Genomic DNA, 23,361 nt, shown 5'->3' on the forward strand with positions numbered 1-23,361 from the left:
GTAGATAAAAAAAAAACGATAGTAAATTTTGATTAGCTATAGTTGCTTTGATATCTTATTTATGAATGTTGTCACATGTGTTTGATTATACCAGGATCTCATAACTTATTTATTTTTTAAACATTAAAAGTGAGTATTATGTATAACATTTCTCGTTTATGAGCTCTAGCGATGAACTAGGAAGTTCATGAAAAGTAAGGAAAATACGATATGAATTAGATAACGAAACTATTCCACAGGAGCCAACTTAACCACTTAAGTCCAAGGAGGGCGATCTATTAGACATCAACATGTTTTACTATGATACCCTTTTTTTTTTTTAGCTAAAACCATAATATAAAACATCTGCTCATGAATATTCTTGTATTTACCTAAAAAGGAGTTAGTATGATAGCATTTCTCTATGCCTCTACATCTATTTATTATATGATAACTGATAAGTTGTAAGAACACCAAAGCTTAAAACTCCACATCTACATAACTCACTTCTTTTACCATTCTAAAAGTAGGATGTAATTCATCTACTCTATACAAAACAATCGCAAAGTGTTCCTTATGGATCACCAAACAATGGTGCATAGTGTCCAATTGATTGGAAGTTTTTCCCCGACAATCATGAGCTATTTAACTACAACACCACGACAAAAACCAACACCAACCGGCAATTCATCATTACAAAAACCAACTTGACTTGAGGCATGGCCCGACAACACGCGCGTGATCTACTTTGGAAGATAAAAAGGGTCAAAGCGATTCCCACTTGTGTTTTCTTTTACGATTCATTTAGGTGGTTGTTTTCTCCGGCAGCTGCGACGGGAGTGGTGACGGCTGCAGAGGCAGTACGTGATGCCTGAAGCTGCACTGTGAATTTCTTCTGCAACTCTTTAAGTTTCTCTAATATTTCTTGGAATGTTGGTCGAGATTGTGGTTCACTGAATACAGAATATAAAAGTATGCTTAGAAAGGTTTTCGTTCTTAAAGCCTTAAAATAAAGTGTACATTATTCTGGTTGTTTAAAAGACGAAATAAAACTTGGGAAAAAACTTGGGTGCTGCTAACAGTAGCCTTTTCCCCTCACAGATGAAACACCACGTGATGATTGGAAACTTTCCTAGAAAAATAAGCTACTAGCAGCATTTAAGTCAAGTCCGTAAACTTAATATCCTTTTTTTGTGAAAAATGTAAAATCTGGTCAAAGATCGCTTTCTATCAACTTTTCAGCTTTAAAGATGTAGACATAACATCTAAATAATTAGAGATAAGATAAGAACCTGCAACAACAGCTTTCGATAAGAGAAGCCCATTGGGGATCTACGTCTTTTGGAATATCTAGCCGTTGGTTCATGAACCCTACAGCTCCAATTACCTGTAATACACCAATCATGTTGACTTTTGAGGTTAAACAAACATTACATAAACTTATTTGATACCCCGACCAATTTTATACGAAATGCGAAACTTCAACATTTCAATTTCTCTTTCTCTACCTTATTCTCTGTATAAACGCTAAGTTTGACCTTAAAAGTTAAAACCTGAACATTGGAAGACAAGATGCTACCTGCATTGAGTTGAGACTATCCCAAGGGATCTTTTCAGTGGTAATTTCCCATAATACGACGCCAAAACTATATACATCAGACCTACAAATTATATATGACAATTAATACCACGCCAAAATTTCATACTCGACAGATTATGATCACTTTCATGGGCTTACTTTTCATCTGCCTGTTCATTCCGAAGGACTTCTGGAGCCATCCATTGAGGCTAAAGTCGGAAATTCAAAAAAATGTTAACCGACAAAATAGAAAAGACATAAGCTGTGCAAAACAAGCATACTGTCCTTTTGCTTTGTATATTTTGACTTTAGAAGTCAAATATACCTTCTACATCCGATGAAAATTGCAAAGCCTAAACTGCCCTTTAATGACGGTCACTTAATGAAACATGAAGTACCATGAAGTGGGGAGCAAAGTGAATAGGATTAAAAATTGTTTTAATGGCCTTTTAGACAATTGCATATTAGTTGCTGTCAAAAAAACTTACATTTTATTTCTGTTAGTCAAGTCATACACTTCAACTTTCATCGGATAGCAAAAGTAATGTGTAAAATAAATCAAGAAGGGTATAAAATTAAATACCGTTCCTTTCCCAGTCTTTGTTGTAAGGTACGTTTCATGCTTTATTCGTGAAAGACCGAAGTCCCCAACCTAACCAATTGCAAAAATGCAAAACACGTTTTATTCCTGTTTATGTAATTCAAGGGTGCAACATGCGAGAGCAATGAAAATAAAGCAAACCTTCACATTCCAGTTCTTGTCAACAAGAAGATTTGAAGACTTCAAATCTCGATGAATGATAGGTGGGTGACAATGGTGAAGATAATTCATGCCTCGAGCCTGTAGGACCACAAAGTATTAGAACATGGACCACCGATAATGTAAATTATGGGACCCACAAAATGAAATATATGGATCGGAAGCATAAAGAGATAACATTGTACTTACTATATCCATGGCCATATGAACACGCCGTCTCCAATCTAGTTTAGTTGCATTTCTTTGAAGTAAGCGGAACAAGCTTCCACTACATAAATTAACATAACCCCATTCACAAACTGATACTTAATATAAGTATGATACAGAACAAGGTGTACACTAATTACTGGGTAAAAATGATATGGCAATTGCGATCCATTTACTTTTTCATGGGTTGGTCCAGATTATCATTTAATTCTAGGGGTAAAAGAAAAATATTAGCTTAAAAGATAACTAATCAAATTGGGTCCAAAGAAATTTAAAGTGTATTATTAATTACGCATAAACGTTGTTTAGGAAAAATAGAATTCTAGACAAAATGCATCTTAGAACAACCGCCCAACCCATTTCAACCCCATTAGCCAACCCGCTCATTTTGCAACCTCTAGATAAAACTGTAGAAAAAGGGCGTCACTGGGTCATTCAGATGCGGACGGTTGCTGATATTTCATGCATACATATTAAAAATATGTAGGGTGAAGGGTATGGAGAAACCAACCGTGGAAGGAACTCCGTGACAATGCATAAACGTTGAGGTGAGGTGACAGCACCCATGAAAAGTAGAATATTTGGATGCCGGAGCCTTTTCATGAGAGATACCTTAAATCAAAAGGATACCAATTAGTTGACATTTACTTAGCTTTCTGCTTTCATAGAAAGAAATTCAACATCTTATGTATTTTCAAAAGACAAATGATACTTTCAACATCACAATGTAGGAATTTCTTAGGTTAAGATGACCTTCATCTGTTAAAATAATGCATTAATAGAGAATTACCTCCTGTCTAAAGGATAATATCACATCATCTGAATATTCTTGTCTTGAGAAAACCTTGACCGCGACATCCTGCATACACAAGCATTCGTTAAATAATATGAAAGCCATCCCAAATTTTGCGACTAAAAAATTTTTATATTTGGAATTTATGAACTTCCAATTACACATTTACCCATATCTAATAATAAAAAGACATAATACTATTAATTGTGTCTAAAAGATTCTTTTATCTATCATTAAAAAAAACAGTAAAATATTGCAATTCAACGAGATTTGGTTGAAAACTACAACACTTGACTAAATAACCTTGACTAAATAACCTGGGTCGAAAAGAATATCAGATGTCTAAAAACCCTTCAATATGAATATAATGAATAAACGTAGGGACAAAGATCAATATCATCAACTTTTGTTGAACTTGGCCACTTTCAAAATTTAAACATGCTGCAATTTTTATGAGATATCCCAAAATGGATATTTTTATTATTCTCGTGGGGATAGAAAAGTATAAAAAAGAGAGATGGATAAAGCATACCGATCCATACCACAGTGCATGGTATACTGTCCCGCATGAACCTGTCAAGATATATCCAAAAGTAAAAACTTAAACATGAAACATCAGAAAATGAAAGAGCTGGAAATGTTGAAGTATATTATACCTTGCCCAATCTGTTCTCCAATTACTAAATCTTCCCACAAAATTTCGTAATCCAAGCTATCCGTATCCACGTCCACTTTATTAATAGCACTACTGTTTGTGCTTCCACAACTGCTAGCACTGCTTGTGCTATTAACATTAAACGAAGAAGACCATGACCCTGAAGCCTCATTCCGATTGGTGTTTTCACATGGCTGACTTTCTACTTTTGACGAACTCAACTGTTGACCCGACTCATGTTCTTGATCATTATGTAACCAATGCAAACCAAAACGACCTGCTTTCGAATCAGATGGACCACCTCTATCGTTTCCTTTCCATGGCCATGTAATTCCCTTTTTACCCATCCATGCCTCAGCTTTCGAAGATAAAGTCTTGATTCCGAGCTTGTTTTCACTCTCATCACCGGAATCGGTTGAGGGTTTCCCAGCAAATGGTGATTGAGGTACATCACCCCTCGGAGTGCTGGCTCCACTTGAATATCCGTCCTCTTTATGATCAGGAACATTAACATCATTTTCAGCATAATGAGTATCCCCGATACCACCTTCATGGTCAGTGAAGTTCTCTCCGGTTTTCATTTTTGATTTAACCTTGTTGCTAACTTTTGAAGCCTGTTTCATGTTTTGGACAATCAAGATACATTTATAATTCTCACAGTGAACATATCCAGGCAGAAAATCTAATTAACCGGAACTTGATCAAGAACACTGCAAGTTACGTGCATGTCACTAACAGATGTTTAGTTTAACAAAGTCAATTCAGATTGAATCCATGTTCATTGGAATTGCAAAAATCTCAATTTTGAGACATCCCATGGAGGTTGCAGCATTTATTTTTTTGTACAGTTTACATGTTTAAAATTGCCTATTTGCTTGTTGTATAACAATGATGTTTTGCTTGTATGGTTCAAAGAGAAATAATTATCTATTAAAAATGATGATACCAATTTGGGTCCCACGTCAAAGATCATTTTACTCGTTGGAAAAAAAAACTCAATACACGTTTTTAAAACTATACCGGGTAAAATGTTGCAGTTTTCACGGAAGAAAAGGAGTACTTAAAAGTATAGAACACTAACATAATATCTTTGAAATACTAACCAAATTTGAAATCTTTGAGGCGATGGCAGTTTGTAAAGGTTGTTGAGGATCAAGCCCAAGTTTAGCTGAAGCAATTCTCCTTGGTGCACTAATGCTCCCCACCGGCTTTAATTCCTGATATGGGCGCGTGTCACTGGATACACATATAACTCCAATTAACATTCCATTTTCATCACGAAATGGTGTGTTTGTGGCAATGATAACAAACTTTTCCCCTTGTTTGTTCCTAATTGGGAACTGTCCAGACCAGCATTCCCCCCTTACTGTTCTTCGTAGGATAGCATCAGCTAAGTGAATATCATCAGGTTCTACAAGAAGCTCATTTGCACATCTCCCAAGGGCTTCTGCAGCCGTATAACCATAAAGATTTTCAGCCATACGATTCCTACACAGTTTCAGCATTCATATATGTTAAAAAACAAACCTTTTTACTAGTAATGGTTATTTCGACCCATTTACTTATCAATGACCAATTAGAGGTATGCAGTCTCTCTAACGAGACAAAGAGATCAAACAAAAAAATAGCTTAGGTTATCTAAAGTGTATTTTAATGGATAGAACTTTAAGATCAATTTATTCTGAAATACTGAGATTAAAAAAACTGCAATCACACTTCTCACACTGAATATATACACAACATTTACTCATTTAAAACTTGTGACCAGAAGTGTTACCAGCCAAACCAACCCGTTTTGACCCAATTTCATTTTGACTTACTTATTGATACACATTGAATTCTTATTGAAGCATTATGACCGTCTTCTTTAAGTTTCCTAAAATATTAATATATTATGCATCTTCATACATACATTGTATACAGTTTTATTCTACTATTTTGAATGGAAACATACGAACCATCGGTGTGGAGAATATGTCAGACTAGTGAAATAACGTGTGCATTTTTTCTTGCAGCATATCTTTTCTTTTTATGCAAAGGATGCACATTGTTGTTCGGTTATCCATCCTAACAACACATACCATGTTCTATCTAGACACATATACAGTCCTTCTCTATCAGTCTATAAACGATATTTATTAGTATAAGCCCGAGTTATAAAAATATTATAATACAGTCCAAATACTTCATATGCTTTAAGATTTTTCGTTGTTTATTCAACTACTAGAAAATCCATTGTAATTGAGTTACCCCAGTTCATCAAAAAAGCAACAAACTAAGCCAACATGTTACATAAAACCGAGGATCATATTCAAGTAAAATGCTTGACTCACCAGTAAATTATGTGACCTTCGAGATCATATATATGCACAGATTGACCCATCGACTGCAATATATTCAAGTATTGTGTTTCCGTTAGCTTCACAGCTGAAGGTCCAACTCCACTGCTATTAGCAGAGGCATTATGGTTATCATTGCTATAACTAACATCAACACTGCGAGTTTCTCTCCTCAACGGCGAAGAATGACGAAAAGAAGCAGAACCCATTTTAAAGGCTGCCACAGCACCGCCCTCAAACACCCCAGCAGCACCACCCATGTTTCTGCGACGTGGGCGGCGTGGAGATACTGAACTAGACCTTTGCCGGTCGGATTTATGCTGTTCATCCGAAATTTTTAACTTTGACATCTCTTCTTTGAGATAAGCATGACTTTCTTCTAACTCATGAATCTTCTTTAATAGCTCCTCAGTTGGTGGTATTTCATTCTTGGTCTTATTGTTATCCATGTTTCGCACACTTTTTCACAAACACACACACTAAATAATTTATGAATCTAAAAATTGGTTCTTTGACCTCAAAGTTCTCATTTTATATAAATCCCAAATCAAAAAAGGTCCTTTTTTCCACACACTAATACACACACTATGATTTATGATTCAAGAAATTGGCTCTTTGACCTCCAAGTTTCATCTTTTTGAAACCTCAAATTAACAAGCACTTTATCTCTCACAAACTAATCAAAAAAATTTAATAATATCTATCTTTTACCTCTAATCTATAATTATATAGATGAAAGTGAAATCCAATTTGACTTATACAAATTTAAACATACAAACACCATAAAACACACTCTATCTCCATCTTCACAAACCTCCACACAAAAACACATTGATCAATCAACCTACTTTCCCTAAAACCCAAATCAAAAAACTAATAAAAACCCATTTTTGACTTCAAAACACTTATATATGTATATAAAAAAAAAAAAGTCAAAACACACACACATACCTGTGAATATACTCAAAAGGGTACATGGGTTATTGCTCTTGAAGTTGAAGTAGCATTCAATATTATATATATAAGCTGATTGTTGATGGATCAAAAACTGTTTCTGCTCCTTTACTTCATTGACAAATCTTTTTCTCTTTGCAAGAAAACACTCATTCCAAGACTTTAAGGTGTAAATGAGATTTCGGTATGGAGGTATTGATGATAAGATAAAGCTTCTTGCTTGCTTGATCAATTAATTCAATCTGTATCTGTATCTATATAATCTCTCTTTTTTATTTCACTTTCTAAAACACACACATTAAACCCTAAAGTAAATAAAACCACATAAAGTTTGAATCTTGAAATGATGGAATAAAAGGAAAGATGGCGTGTTCTTGAAAGGTCAAGAAACAAACCCACCCTCAAGTTCTCTTTCCTTTTTTTTTCTTTCTGATCTCTCCCAAAAACCTTTTGTTTTTTAAGACACTACTTTTGTTTCCAGCTTTCTTTCTTTATTTTTTTGGTATTGTTACATATTTGGCCCTTATTTTTTTTATTTTTTTTTTCATGGTTGTCAAAATTGGACACGATCTTGATTTATAATTGTTATTTTATTATTATTATAACTAAAAAGGATAATTGGATGGAAACCACTGATTCTATGTATCATTTGGTACCCAATAATCACCCAGTCAGGGATGATTATCTCAAGTTTGCGGTTGGCAAGACTCGAACCCAATACCCCCTGAAAAGTGATGGTTGGTGGCCATTGGGTTGTTACCCAATATTTTTTATTTTTTTTAATTACGTGTACACTATACATATGTAAAAAGCACCAAGTATTATGAAAATTTATATATTATATGAAAAAATGTTATATGTTGATAATGTTATCACACCAATTTTACACATATAAAATAAAAACTAAGCCCCTAAATGTGAGATGAGACAATAACGATGCTAAAGATTTTATTAATAACGCAACTAACAAGGTGCTAGTCACAAAATAGTACAATTACAAAAACAAAGTACACAACAGAGATACAATCAGAAGCTAAAAACTAGAGATACAACATTAAGACCACACTCTAGTATCATCCCAGGGCTTTGACTGCTAAGACTACAAAAGGGATGAAAAACTTATGCCAATTATGACAAATGAGACATAAGAAAAATCCCCGTCGACAAAGGAATTGATAATAGTACCACTAATTTTAAATAACTTATCACAATGTACAATTTTTATAGCACATGGTATAAACAAGTAATGCATATATTTGGTAGATTTATCATTCTTTGTGGTATGGATATCATTTCTCATTAGACAACCCCCTAATTATATTCATTACATTTATCATCATTGAATTTATTTTGTTAGCTTCATTTAGTTAATATATTTATTTATATGGGAAAAGTGAGTATGAGGCTGTTATGCATCCAATTTGGGTGAAAAACCCTCACATACTAATATTTTAATATTTTAAATAAATACATGTCCACCCATGATTTTTATCTTTTAAAAAAAGGTATGTGAGGGGTTTTTCACCCAATTTGGGTGCCTAACAGCCTCATATTCCCTTCCCCCTATTTATATCTATAAGAAAAATATCAAAGTAAATGTCAATATATATTTAACAGTAATTTTTGAAATATATGTATATAGATGATAACAACTAAAAATATCACATTTTTAAACATGATTATGCTGATTTTTGATGTTAATAACAAGTTTTAAAAAATTGTTAAACTAAATAAAAGCCATGTTTATCTTTGTTTGGAAGAAAGAATTATCATTTTGATTTTTGATATCTATTGAAGGAAGAAACTTCAATGTGAGTTTTTTTTTTTAATAATTGGAAATAAAATTTTAGATCCAAACCTTATAAAAAGGTTTTTCTTTTAGAATTTTGGATATATATATATATAATCATTAAAACAGTAGGAAACCGAGCATTCTAAAGCATTCTTCAAACTCAAAGTTATTCTAAAAAATTGCCACGTAAGATTTATGTTACGTGGCGTCTCCATAAATTTTCCACAATATTTATATGTGAAAAAGAAGAAACTATATTTATTTCATTATTTAGATTAAATTTTATAAGGCAAGTATACTCTTTCATTATATTAAAAAAAAATTGCCATGCACATTATTGTTTTCCATCGATCAACTAGCACAAAGTTTATTTTGTATACTAATGCATAAAACAATAAATTTTGTCATCATTTCCTTTAATAAAATGTTTACCAAAGTTTCTAACGAAAAAATGTTTATGGATATTTTTGTTTCAGTAGAAAATCATTCTTAAATATATGTAGCTTTATTTATTTGCTTCTATTAAATTATGTATATTTTGCATCATCTAATTTTCTTTTTTCCGTTTTTATCTAAATTATATTTATGTGTAAACATTATTTCTCATCTTCGTATGTATCTCCATAACATTTTGATAATTTGATATATTTATTATATTCATATTTAACATTGTTATGTTTTTATTAATGTGTTTGCAAAATAGATAATAATCGCATTGAACTAATTAAACAAGATATTAGTTATTGTGTGTGTCTACGTCAAAGGGTTTAAATTAACACTAATCTAACAATAACTTATAATATTTCGCATATCGCACAAGGTAAAAGACCTACTATATATATATATATATATATATATATATTTTTAATTGATGGTGTATATGGATTATTGTTTGGTGGATAAATAATCAGTAGTTTCACTAGTGCCACGATGATAATTTATTAATCAGTCATTAACCCAACCGTTAAATATAATTTAAAATAATTTAAAAAATGGTGGTGATCTTTCAGTTAAGAAAACAAAAGTAAATCAGTTTTTTAATCCATTATTATTTAATTGGAAACTAATGCATTTTTATTAATTTTGTTTTTTTTTATAATAATAAAATGGGAAGTGATAAATCTACAACATTATTTAGACATTTATAACAATGCTTGTTTTATACAGTTGTACACTGCGCAGTGAGTATAATATATATATTTGTTGTAGATAACCAAAATATGTTGTAGATATATCACTTCCCTAATAAAATATTATCATTTAATTTGATTGAAAATATAAAGAGTAGTTGATTAAAAATGACTAAAGACAAATATTTATATCGAAGTAACGAAAATTACTATTGTTCAATGTGGTATGACAAAGTTTTGTGGCAAATTTTACCATACGAAAAAAGACACGACACAGACAATGCAAATACTTTTTTCCTAATTGTGGTTTTTGTGGAATTATATATATATATATATATATATATATATATATATATATATATATATATATATATATATATATAATGTTTAGTTGTTGCCAATGAATAATGAAATATAGTATGAAAAAGATAAAAGTGAGATGATATAAAAAAATTGGTTGGAAACGAGATAAAGAGAAAAACTGAAAGATGAGATGCTAACGCCTTATAATTAACAAATTAAATAGTATGTATATACATATATTATTGGAGTTCAATTCATTGTAAGATAAAGCATATTAAGATTTTACCAAGTATGTAGTTCTATTTGTTCACTCCCTGTTCCATTTTAAATGCTATATTTCAACTTTTCCAAAAAAATTTTAAAAAAATTTAAAGTAAATATTTTTATTTGTGTTATATAATAGTTGATAAAATTTATATATATAAAAAATATATTTATATATTTTATATCAAGTATTATAAAGTATAAACAAAAATATTTACAACCAAAATTAAAGTTAGAAGAATTGACAAGTTAAATATGGACAATTAAAATTGGATAGAGGGGGAGTATTACCTTATACAAAGTACAAACGTACTTCAATTCAAGCATTCAAAGTATTTTTTACACACAAATGTTTTAATAGTATGTACTATGTACGAGTATTATGTAGTATGAAGATATGACTATTTGCTTTTATTTTATTTTGTATTTTAACATCGAACTTAAGATGTGTACATAGAAAAGATGTATCTACTAGCGGTGCTGGTTTCATTTAGAGGTTGATACGACTAACTAAGACGGTAATTAAATAGGTACCAAACCATGTTTAATATTTCGTTCAGGGGTGGAGCTAGTATGGAGATTGTGGGGTGCTTAGTCCTCGCCAACCATTTATGTTTTTCATTGCAAGGCTAGCTCATAGCCAACTATTACAAAGGTCTTTTTGAAGTAAGTCACCCCCAATCTATAAATGTTTAATTTGTAGCAATGACAGTTCAAGTAAAACTTTTATATTTGGTCTATAAAAGTAAACAATCGTAACAAAATTTTATTAAATAGTAATGTCTTTCACTTTATATTATATATAACGATCGAAAAAAATACGGTTGAGCCCTTCAACGTGCTGGTTTACCCTCTGATTTCGTTGTCATACAACCAAACACTGTTGTGGTGTGATTGTAACTTGTAAACTTCCCCTTCTCTATTTCATGTTGTTTTAGGATTCTGAGTAATTTTGCTTCACTCTCACTCTCAACATTTCTATTTCTATTCCCAATCATCATCTCACCTTAACCATTCTCACAAGTTGCTATTCATAGCTGGACGGGTCATTACCATCGAGCACTCCCTACACATGGCGCGTGTATGACACTCTCTGTATGGGCCAAATGTATAGTTAGTTTTGACCAATAATGTGGTTCAGAAGTAGTTGTGACGTGGAGGCGCGTGTCACTACAAACCACTATTTTGTCTTCTCCTTTGAGATCAAAAAATGCTCTCCAAACTCCAAAGCTTTTTGTCCACTTGCTTATGAACTTGTGATGTACATTTTTCAAAGCAAAGCGTACAAAACCTTAATTCAACAAAGGCTTAAGGGGAAGAGGAGTCATGTGGTTGAAATTTTCATCCCTTTCGAATTTCACCAATCAAATACCTCTAACTCAATTTTTTTTTTCAACCCTTCCAACCATCCCTCCCAATTATTTTTAATAACATTCATGACTTTCCCATCCCTCCCAAATTTATTTTTTTTTCATTTAATTTAATCAAACACTTTCTTTTTTAATTAAAACTTAAAATATTTCATTAAAATTAAACTAAACATTACATAAACATGAATTAAAAGTACATAACAACATAAACCGAAACTAAAGTTCTACATGATAACGAAGACAACTAAATCAAACTCGCAACTGATGGTGGTTGCATCGCTGGATCGTCAAGGAATGATAAGTCTTGCTCATGCAAAAACGATGACGAAAAAATGGTTCGTCAAACTTTGAGTCTTCAACGAAGTAGTCACGCATTAGTATCGCGTGAGCTTCTTCCCGGTCTCGATCAATATACCTACGAGTGTCGGTAGAGGTGCCGGTATCTTCAAGCTCAGCGTACACTTGATTAAAAAACTGAAATGTACTCCCCGTAGACGAGTGGTCTAACTCCGGTGGAACACAAAATGAAGAAGATGAGGAAGATGAATCCATTTTTTAGTAGTGTGGTGTTTTTTTTTTTTTTGTGAAAGTGTAAAAATATGGTTTTGTTTGGTGATTTTTTTGATTAAAAAAGAGGTGTATTATAGATAAATAGGTAGGGGAAATTATTTTTTTTTTTAATTGAGTTCAAAGGGTCAAAAGAGGCTGGACCCCACCTCCCACGCTCCCCTCCAACGGTCGAAAGTTGCCATGCCTCGCAGGGCTTTTAACCTGCCAACCCCTATGCCGCTACCATGCCATTTTGATGGCGGCGGTGTTGCTTCAGCGGCATGGCCATGCCAGATGCATGTCGTCCACCACTCCTCTCCCCCTAAGGACCATTTGATTTCATTACATACTCTTCTCATTCCAAACTACTAGTAATATTTATATTTTTATTTCACTCCCTCTAAATCTATTTAGTTAAAAAATAATTGGATGGAAATTTTTTAAGCTCATGTACTATTTTATACTAATTAATCTTTCAGCTGGACTAGTGCACTGTACTACACAGATGAATTTCAAACACTTAATAATTATATGATTATTTCAAATTTGTTATTAACAAGACTCAAACTCATAATCACCCTATATTTAGTTAAAAATACTAGTAACATATCTATAAATTATAAGAAAGTTAAAAAGAACAAATAAGACACGCCAATTAACCAAACGACCTATAATAAATTTAATCACAACAAATCTTTAATGTTAAATTAAACTTTCACTCTCTCATATTATAAGATATATCTACTACATTCTTTAAATCAAACATCGTTACATCAATAAGATACATCATTTGACGCTGTCATCATCAATTACCATCCGACGCCGACATCACACCGCAGTCATCGCCGTCGCATTTGCGCCAATACTGTGCTAGCTAAATTTAATATACTATTCATTAGTAGGGATTAAAGTTTTACATCATAATATTTTAATCAACAAAAAAATATATTATTTTTTGAAAAAATATTAATAAAAATTGTATGTAAAAGATTTCAAATTTAAACTTATGTATCAAAAATTAAGCCTTATATTTGTTTTGTAATATCAAATACCTTAAGCACATCAATATAGAACAAACTTATAAATGCACACAAAGATAAACATCATCTTTATATATACTAAAAGACAACTGACCTAATAACTTATTAACCAATCACAAAGCTCAATTTAATAAAATTACGATTTGATGATGTCATTATTTAATCTTATTAATTATTTAAATATTTTATTATTAGTATTGTATATTAACTAATTAATCGATCTATATATGATCTATTGACATTATCAACAAAGTTATCCCATTTTATTCGTACCAATATCTTATAAGAGTTTATCTATCCATATTAATTAAGAAAAATATAGAGTGGGTTATTCTTGTATACCAACTTCAAAGTGAAATTAGTACGTAGTTTTGCTATGTATATATAATATAAATACAAATATGTTTATTCTTTTACATTGTATGTATTCAACTTGATAACTAAATCGAAACATGTCATTAAATAATTTATTGTATAAACGAATAATGTTAATGTTAAAAAAAAATGAATAATGTTAATGTTAAAAAAAATGAATAATGTTTACAAAGAAAAAATTACAAAAAGTTAACTATAATATATCCGTCCAATGTTTAGGCTTATATTCTTTAATTAGATTTTAATTAAAATTGCTTTTAACACGTCTGGATCGAAACTAAATTCTAAAAAAAAAATTAATTACATTTTTCAAATTTAGATTTATATACTTAACAATTCATCTTAGGTTGAAAGAATCATAAACAACTCATGTATTTTGACACATACATACATATTTTAATTTTAACATATAATATAAGACAATTAAATTGAATCAAAAATCTTTATCAAAGTTCATGTCAACTTTTTTCAAAATACAGTATAGTTATAAATCCATTTGGTAATTTCAAACCTCACAAATGTTAACATAAAATAACTTTTAAAGAAACTAAAATATTATGATATAAACATCCTAATAATTTTTATCCAAATGTTTTAATATTTATATTGGTTTTTGTAAAATAAATTTACAATTTTTGTTTTTCATATTATACACTTTGGTCTCATAAAATAGTTAAGTTATAATTATTATAAAATCTTTATATGTTTATATATTAAAAGGCAGTTGTTTAAGTAATTTATCGACCCTCACAAATTTCAATTCTCTGAAAAATGACTTTAATTTATTTTTTATTTTTTTGTTTTCAATCACTAATTTATACTCCCCCCGTCTCATTTTAGTTGTCATATTGACTAATTTTGACCGTAAATAACTTTGTTTGTACTATATGTTAGTTGATGAAACTATATGGACGGAAAGTACATTAAAAACTCAATCCATTCATATATTATATATCAAGTGTTACATGACACAAACAAAGTTATTTACGGTCAAAGTTGGTCAACATGCAACTAAAATGGGATGGAGAGAGTACTTTTTAACCAATAGTTTCAATATATTATATCAATAATAATAGCTAATAAATATCTAATAGAATAATCTATTGTATATCTTTATCTATATATTTCTAAATTGTTCTTTACAAACATATGTTACTTCATATATTTATTTCACAACTTGTCATAAACTTATTTTAATTTTGTTTAAATATATAATTTTATATATACCCGTATATATACGGGTCTAAAATCAGTTAACACATTATATCTAAAGATATCGACGTCAAGTTTTGCATTGGGTGAGATAATCTTATTAAAGTTAAAATATTAAACACTACACACGTCTCTACCTTCATCTTCTAAAACCCAATTACCTCACATTTGTTTACATTTTTATAAACAAACGAGATAATGCATTGTTTTGCTTAATTCTAGTAATGTTTATCCATTATCTTAAGGTGTCATTAACCCATTGTTTTTTCCTGTTCTTTTCAAGTTGATCATTTTCCATTTTCAGACTAGACTTAAGTTACTTGCATATTTGGCCATTTGATTGGGTACTAGGATTTTTCCATTCTAAGGCTGGTTATCACTTATCTCGAAAACTTTCATAGAAGTATGATATTGATATAAAGTTTAATTTTTTTGTAACTAGAAAGTTGTGGACCCCAACGCGGGGTCTCAATTGTCTTGTTGAAACGGTTACGTTATTTTCAGTATATTTGCACTGAACCTTGGATCGCTGACTTAGAAAAACTTTTTCTTTTCTGAAAGACTGAACGATTAAATGGCTAACACTCTCAATTTTGGTGTGCCCACGCCGACTTCGAATCATGGCAATGCCCTAAAGGGTTTGCTTTCTCATATGTAGATGGATATAGCATTGTTAGGGCTCCCCTACACATTTGCATGTGTCCGGATTTGAACCCATGACCCTCTAGAAATAATTTTATCATTAATATGTTTGTTCAGAAGTGTGTAAGAAATCAAAAAGTAACTCGTAATATAAACCTGAACGGGATGTGATATGACAAAAATATCAATATACTAATTCAGAATTCAAGCGGATGCGATGTAGCAAAGTGCAAGTAGTGGTACGGGGCGTGCCACAAAAAAGTTGAATGACTCAAAAAGAAACACAATGTGGAAAACAAAAAAATAACCCATAATAAAAAAATCCGAAAAGAAAACTAAAGAAATATATATATAAAAAAAAACGACGTGACAAAGTCCGAACATGATGCAATGAATTTGTATTATAAAATACATAGTTTAATAAAGTTAAATAAAACCAATACCCAAAACCGAAACCAAAACCCAAGACACGATGACGTGGCAAAATTTGAACGGTGAACGACATAATACGTGTTATGCAATAAATTAGGACACGTGGCGTAATATCAATGGGCATGATACTATTCATAAGCAGGCCCATTAATATAGATATATATATAATTTGTAAAATTTGCCTTTTCTTGAAATTTGATAGGCTTAGTCACTAAGAGGGTGCCCCATGCGAGGGACTCATCCCTCAAGGACTAATCCCTGTCAGCGCCACATCAGCAAAAAACACTCCAAAGACTAATCCCCCAAAATACACCCAATGCACTCATCTCTCTTTGGACCCACCAATTATTTAATTCTACTCATTTAATAATAATAATAATAATAATAATATAATAATAATAATAATAATAATAATAATAATAATAATAATAATAATATAATAATAATAATAATAATAATAATAATAAACATTAAAGTATATTTATTTCTATAAAAAAGAATTTAAGGTTATTTTTAAATAAATATTAAAGTTCAGGGTAGAGAATGAAAAATTTGAAAAAAGACAAAAGCTTCCCCTTCCCCATCTTCTTCTTCTTCGTGAGATATACCCCTGCTGCTGCTCCATTTTTCCGACCGCCGAAAAAATCTAAAACCCCCCATCTTTCTTTTAAACACACACACATATATCTATTTATTTATGTATATATATATATATGGGAAAGGAAAAAAAAAACAAAAAAACCTCTCAGGGACGAGACCATCGGACGAGCGAGGGACGAGTCCCACCCAACGGTGTGTACTCGTTTGGGGATGTCGAACGAGCAGAGGGACGAGCCCATTGAGCACCCTCTAACTAGACTTATACGATTTAATGGTCCAAATGTAAATATTGTGATACTTATAAGTTTCTGATAAATCATTTGACATTTCGATTACCCTAAAACCAAATATTGGCCTCGCCACTATTTACGTTATATTACTAAAATATCGTGATCATTAAATGATTAACAAATATGTACTATTTTATAAGTTAACAAAATTCATAAGTATTGCAATTTGCAATGCATGATAACTTGACAAGCTTAAACGTGCTAGATAAAAGATTACAAGTAAGTTTATTTCAGTACGATAGTGTCATAAGGGGTAAGGGTGTAGTCGGCAAAAATCTCGGCTAGCATCGTCTCATTGGTAATCCTATAGCACATGCATCAGCTTGTATTGATAAGGTACATCGGCTAGTTTTGGCCGATGTTAGTGAATGTTGGGCAAGTCCATGTGGCCAGTTTTGGCTGAAAAAGTACATGTGGGAGCGTGTCCTTTTTTTATACTTTCCCCCCTCAATTTCTACATATATATACAACATACACATACATTTTTTCAAATATAATTAACAAAACACATTTTATTCTTATTAAAAAACACATTTTACACTAAAAAGAAAACACATAATTAAAATAGACAATACATAATAAAAACACGAAATACACTGCGTATGATTGCTCATCATCGTGTTTGATTGACATACTTCCTAAGCTACGGTAAGCGTAATCTTCGAGCCACCACTTGTCGTGTTGCGGACATTTGACTTCCCACATGGTTTTGTCTTCCCCGCAATTGCCGTGGAATGATTCGGCCCAAATGCATTGGTCACCCAACGTGTGACCGACCTTAAAAACATCATCGACTACACTCTTGACGTTGTTGATCTCCCCCTATAGAAACGAAGAATAGTGCTATTCGTGCTTCAAAACATTGCGGCCTAACGCTTGTATTGCCTTAACTATTTGCTCGCATCGTCGTCTTTTCTCCCTCAGGTATCCCATGACTCCAGAGAGTTCAGTTTGAAGGAGGGTCTCATCTTTGATATTAGTCATGATTCGTGTCTTCATCTCATCTTCGGTCAGACGAGGTTAGTGAACATTCTTTTTTGATGATGAGGATGCCATTTGGTAGAAAGAGTGAGTTTTTAGTAGGGGTGAGCAAAAACCGAACCGGAAAACCGAAAACCGAACAAAACCGAACCAATAAAACCGAAAACCAAACCAAACCGATCGGTTTGGTTTTGGTTTTTCAAAAACCGAACGGATCGGTTCGGTTTTCGGTTTTATGTACAAAAACCGACCCTCAAAACCGAACCGAATACTATATATATAATTTTTAATTTAGTATTTATATCATTTTGTATCTATTACTAGTTTAGCTCATTTACGTAACTAATATTTCATTACATTATGTACAATACGAATACGAAAGTCACGTTAATTTGTTTTTGCAACTAATCCTGCTTATAAATAACTCAGTTCTACATAAATATAAGTTATATTATGTTATATGTTTTTTGCTGCTAGACATTAACAATAGATGACCAAAACTTAATAGTCTAGCTTCTATAAGCTTTTAAGAATTTTTCTGCATAATAAACATTTTTTTAGTTAACACTACATAATAAAGCAAAAAAAAAAAAACCCGAAACAAACCGAAAACCGACCCAAACCGAACTGAATCAAAACCGAATCCAATGGTTTCTGTTTTCAAAAACCGAAAGTTTCGGTTCGGTTTTCGGTTTTGGGCCCAAACCGACCCAATCTCACCCCTAGTTTTTAGAATGATGAAAATATTTTAACGGTAAAATGCAACTGATTTGAGCTTTGGGTTCGTATTTATAGAGTGACAATACAACTAGCCATTCAGGGACTGGAAGTGTAAATGTATTTGAATTCTGTCGTTGGAGGGACTAATTGTGTAAATATTTGGTTGAAATGATTTGATAAAGATAAAAATGATTTGAGATAATATTGTTGTGATTTGAAATGGCTGTGTTTATTAGGTATAAATAGAGTGTAAAAGGAAAAAAAAATAATAAAAAAGGCATATAATTGTTAGATGTTTGGTTGCATGATTTAAATGAAATGGTTTATTTATTTGGATTGTGTTTTTAAAATTAAGGAAAGTTTGGGGTTTATTTAGTAAGTTTTCTTTTACCAAAGAATTGACAAGTTTTACTACTACACTATGTCTTTTGGCAAGAATTGACTAATTTTGGTTTGTTTTTGGCTAAACCACTTGTCATGCTCTTATTGGTGGAAAACTTGTCAATTTGTCAAGCATTTAGCACTACACCCTTGCCCCTAAGACATGCATAATAAAAATGGGAGATAGAGAGTTTATGCTTTGTCTCGTGTCTTTTTAAACATTAGTTTACTTTATTCATCTTATTGTATGTTGTTTGCCGTATCAGTTAATAAAAAACTAATAAATAGGTAGTTATTCAAAAAAAAAGTTAACCTATTGTTCTCATATAATTAAGTATAATCTCTATAAAAGTTAGCACATATAACTTTAATGGTAGTTTACATGATTTATCTTATTGTATGTTGGTTGTGGTACCAGTCAGGAGTAATAAATAATCAGTTATTTAAAAGTGAAAATCAACATATAATTTTTTGTTCTTATAGTAATTAACTATAATGGTATAATTACCAAAAAATTTAGGGAGGTGATAAGCCTCAAATTGTACATATTTCCCTACACCGAATTGGACATTTTGTATTGATTTTATAGCCATTTATACTTGTTTTGTGGTACGTTATGGTATTTGCTAGTGGTTTCAGGCCTACAACAGGTATATTGCCCCAAATGGTAGAAAATAGCTCAGAAGTGGTCCATATGCACTAACCGAAGAAGAACAAAGCTGAAACAGCAACTCCCTGCAAGACCTCGCGGCGCGAGGATGGTCCCTAGCGGCGCGAGTTGTGGATTTTCAAGACAGAACTTTTCACTGAAGGAACTAGCGGCGCGATTAGGTCCTCTCGCGGCGCGAGCCAGGGTTTTCAGCCCAGTAGCGGCGCGAGGAGGGATAATAGCGACGCGAGTTTGGGGGTTTCGAAGTCAGAACTTTGGCCTGAAGGAGCTAGCGGCGCGACCCGAGTTCCTAGCGGCGCGAGTTCTATCTGACATCACCATTTTCTCTCCCCGGGGGTATAAATACCATCCACCACTCCACCCAAACCCTAGTCTTGGACATTTCAGCTCACACAACTATACTTCAGCCGTTTTTTCAAGGTTTTCAAGAGTTTTTCACTACTCAACATCATTTGAAGACTTGAAGATTAATTTTAGCTATTGTTACTCATTGTAGCTCGATTGTAACTTCGGTTTGGATTTGTTTTCTATATTGGGTACATTATGTCTTCCTTTCTACTTCAATCTTTAGCTTTTAACATTATGAGTAGCTAAATCCTTATACATCTATGAAGATGAAGTGAAACAATTAGTTATGGTTGCATAGTATTTTGAATTCAAGTTGGTTTTACTTAACATTTTGTCAAGATCTTAATGAAGTGATTTCTTCCACTTAAATTTGTGTTCTTGGTGATATTTGTGTTTTTCAATAGTGGTACTAGTTGAATGCAAGTATTATTTTAGTTGTTTGTCTATGAACAACTTTTGCTAGGTCATGGTATGATAGTAAAGAATATAAGTTTAATAGAAATTACTTTGTTAAGTGAATTTAACGGTTGGTGGTACCACGTTTCTTTCACAAAGATAAAATTGTTATTTAAGTAGTCAAACAAACTAGTTAGTTCAAGGAAGTGTAATAAGGATGGTGGTACCACTTGTTGCAAGGAATTGAATTGATTAGGTGATTGAGTCGATTTTACAACCGGAGTGCACGCCGGGTGTGTTTTAGTCTTGTCACGATTATTGTCACCAACATTATTGAATTGTGAGCTTAAACCATATGCAACCTAAACTTCTTGTGTAGCGGATTCGACATAGATGGCTTTTTAATTATTTGTTACAACTCAAACTATTTTCGCATACTCTCGATTGACACCGGTTGAGTATTTAATTTATTTTACTTGTCGATTAATTAGCTTTCTGAAACGCAAAGTGACAATTCGGTCACAAACCAAACTTTCTCTTGATTTACATTTTTACAACCTTAAGTACAACATTCAGTCCTTGTGTTCGATCCTAGTCTTACCAATTAACTATATTACATACGAACGGGTACACTGCCCGTAAGTGTGTGGTAGACAGTAAGCGGTAGATCTTGTTATAAATTATTAAACTCGATTTCACACATCAGGAGGTGATCCTCACATAACAATTTTTGCCACATACAACATTATATGCATTATATGATTATATTGTACAACTGTATAATGCATACAGTGTTGTGTATAGCTAAAAACTATTGTGTAAGGATCAATTTTCTAAAAATTAACCAATTGATCATAGATCAACGGGTACCGTCACCATGTGAATACATGGACCCACAGATAAAGACTACAAGTCACAGGTTCAAATCTTGCCAAAGGTAAGAGGAGAAACTATATTTAGTGACCTATGTGTGAAGATGGTAAGTCATCGGACATGTGTTTTATGTGGTGTGTGCTCTGGGTACCAAGACGGTACATAGGAACAGAGGGTTCTCACCCATTTACCTTTTTTTTTTTTTTTGAGAAAAAATAATTTTTAAAAATTTGCACATATAAGTAAAGAACATAATATTACAATTGAACAAAACGGAGCAGTAGTTTTCAAGTGATTGCTATCTATTAGATTTCATATGAGATCATATGTTTAATTTTTTAATTTAACATGTCGGTCGTGTATAATAAAATATAAATTACAGTTTTGTCATATTGATATGTTATGGACATTGACATGGTTTTCTTGACTTTTATAAGGTCCATCAAAATTTCAACTACATTTTTTTATATCTTCGTATAAATTTTAATAATGTGGATACATCATCAACAAACTATGACTATTGTAGATTATCTTAAGGGTATAGCACCTTTGGGCCAGCCCTAATATATATATATAAAAAAATTTATAGGTGACCCGTTGACTTCTTCTATGATTATTACCATATCCGCATAGAAATAAGACCTATATTTTCTCTTTAAAAAAATTTGATATTCCGATTCACCACATAGAAAATACTTATTTGTGCAAAATTTAGAGGGGATTGAAGTCCAACAAATCTTTGATTAAAATTATCTTTAAAACGGTTGAATCGAAACTCATTTTAATTAAAAAAAAAAGAAAAAAAAAGCCAAAATAATAGCTGTAGCTAATTATATTATATTATATACTCTAATAATTGTATAGCTTGTAAATAGTAAGTTATCTGCGTGACGAGTTACTATTCGTCCATGTTATAACCCGCACAATTATTCGGATTTTGCTAAATCGCATTCGGTTCGAGTTTTCTAATACGAGTTACCTCCTGGTTTTTTCCATATGTTTTTCCTTTCGGGTTTTCAATTAATTATGTTGAAAACTTTTTTTTTTTGTAACGATATTCAGAACATTAGATCCCTTTTCAGGTTTAAAATTACGAGTTACTTCTTGGTTTCTTACATTTATTTTTTTTGGGTTTCAAATAATATATCAAAACTAATTTTTTTTGTAATTATATTAAAAACGTTTATTCTTTTTCTGTAACACTACATTAGATCCCTCCGAGGTTTAAAATTATAGGTTATTTCATGGTTTATTACATTTTTTTTTCTCTTGGGTTTTCAAATAATATATCAAAACTACTTTTTTGTGTTATTGCCTTTGAATAAATTTCATTTCATATGTCAAATATTTTAACAAATATATATAGCGACACATCATCAATAACAAAACATAATCGTTTTCAGGTTTTCAAACAATATATTAAAGACTTTTATTAATTTTCTTGTGGTATTGTTTTTTAATAAGTATATATTTTATATGTCAAAGTTTTTAGAAACATAAATTATCAATAACAAAATGTAATCGAACTAATTAAAACCGCGCAACACGCAGACGAAAACTATTGTGGTTTTGCCTTTAAATAATATATTAAATATATATTTGATATGATAAACTTTTAAACAAATCTATCATGATAGAATGTTTGTTCAACACAATCGTTTCAACACAACAATTATTGCGGGACAGAAATTTCGTAGTTTTTTCAAGAATAATAAAACTACACATTT

The 23,361-nt window shown here is 31.6% G+C and overlaps 1 protein-coding gene across 1 annotated transcript; it reads right to left on the minus strand.

The window, feature by feature from the left end:
- Nucleotides 1–459: 459 nt before the first annotated feature.
- On the minus strand, nt 460–7,721 carry LOC122586129 (dual specificity protein kinase splB-like). The gene is made up of 14 exons (XM_043758236.1): nt 7,264–7,721; nt 6,307–6,771; nt 5,077–5,461; nt 3,975–4,587; nt 3,851–3,891; nt 3,316–3,384; nt 3,037–3,137; nt 2,508–2,586; nt 2,301–2,399; nt 2,142–2,210; nt 1,718–1,767; nt 1,559–1,640; nt 1,272–1,366; nt 460–932 (listed from the first exon to the last, which is right to left on the minus strand). The coding sequence occupies exons 1-14, from the start codon at nt 7,287–7,289 to the stop codon at nt 773–775; spliced, it is 2,334 nt and encodes a 777-aa protein (XP_043614171.1). The 5' UTR covers nt 7,290–7,721; the 3' UTR covers nt 460–772.
- Nucleotides 7,722–23,361: the final 15,640 nt, after the last annotated feature.

The sequence above is a fragment of the Erigeron canadensis genome, chromosome 1 (assembly GCF_010389155.1).
Source record: "Erigeron canadensis isolate Cc75 chromosome 1, C_canadensis_v1, whole genome shotgun sequence".
In the NCBI taxonomy this organism is placed as follows: Eukaryota; Viridiplantae; Streptophyta; class Magnoliopsida; order Asterales; family Asteraceae; genus Erigeron; species Erigeron canadensis.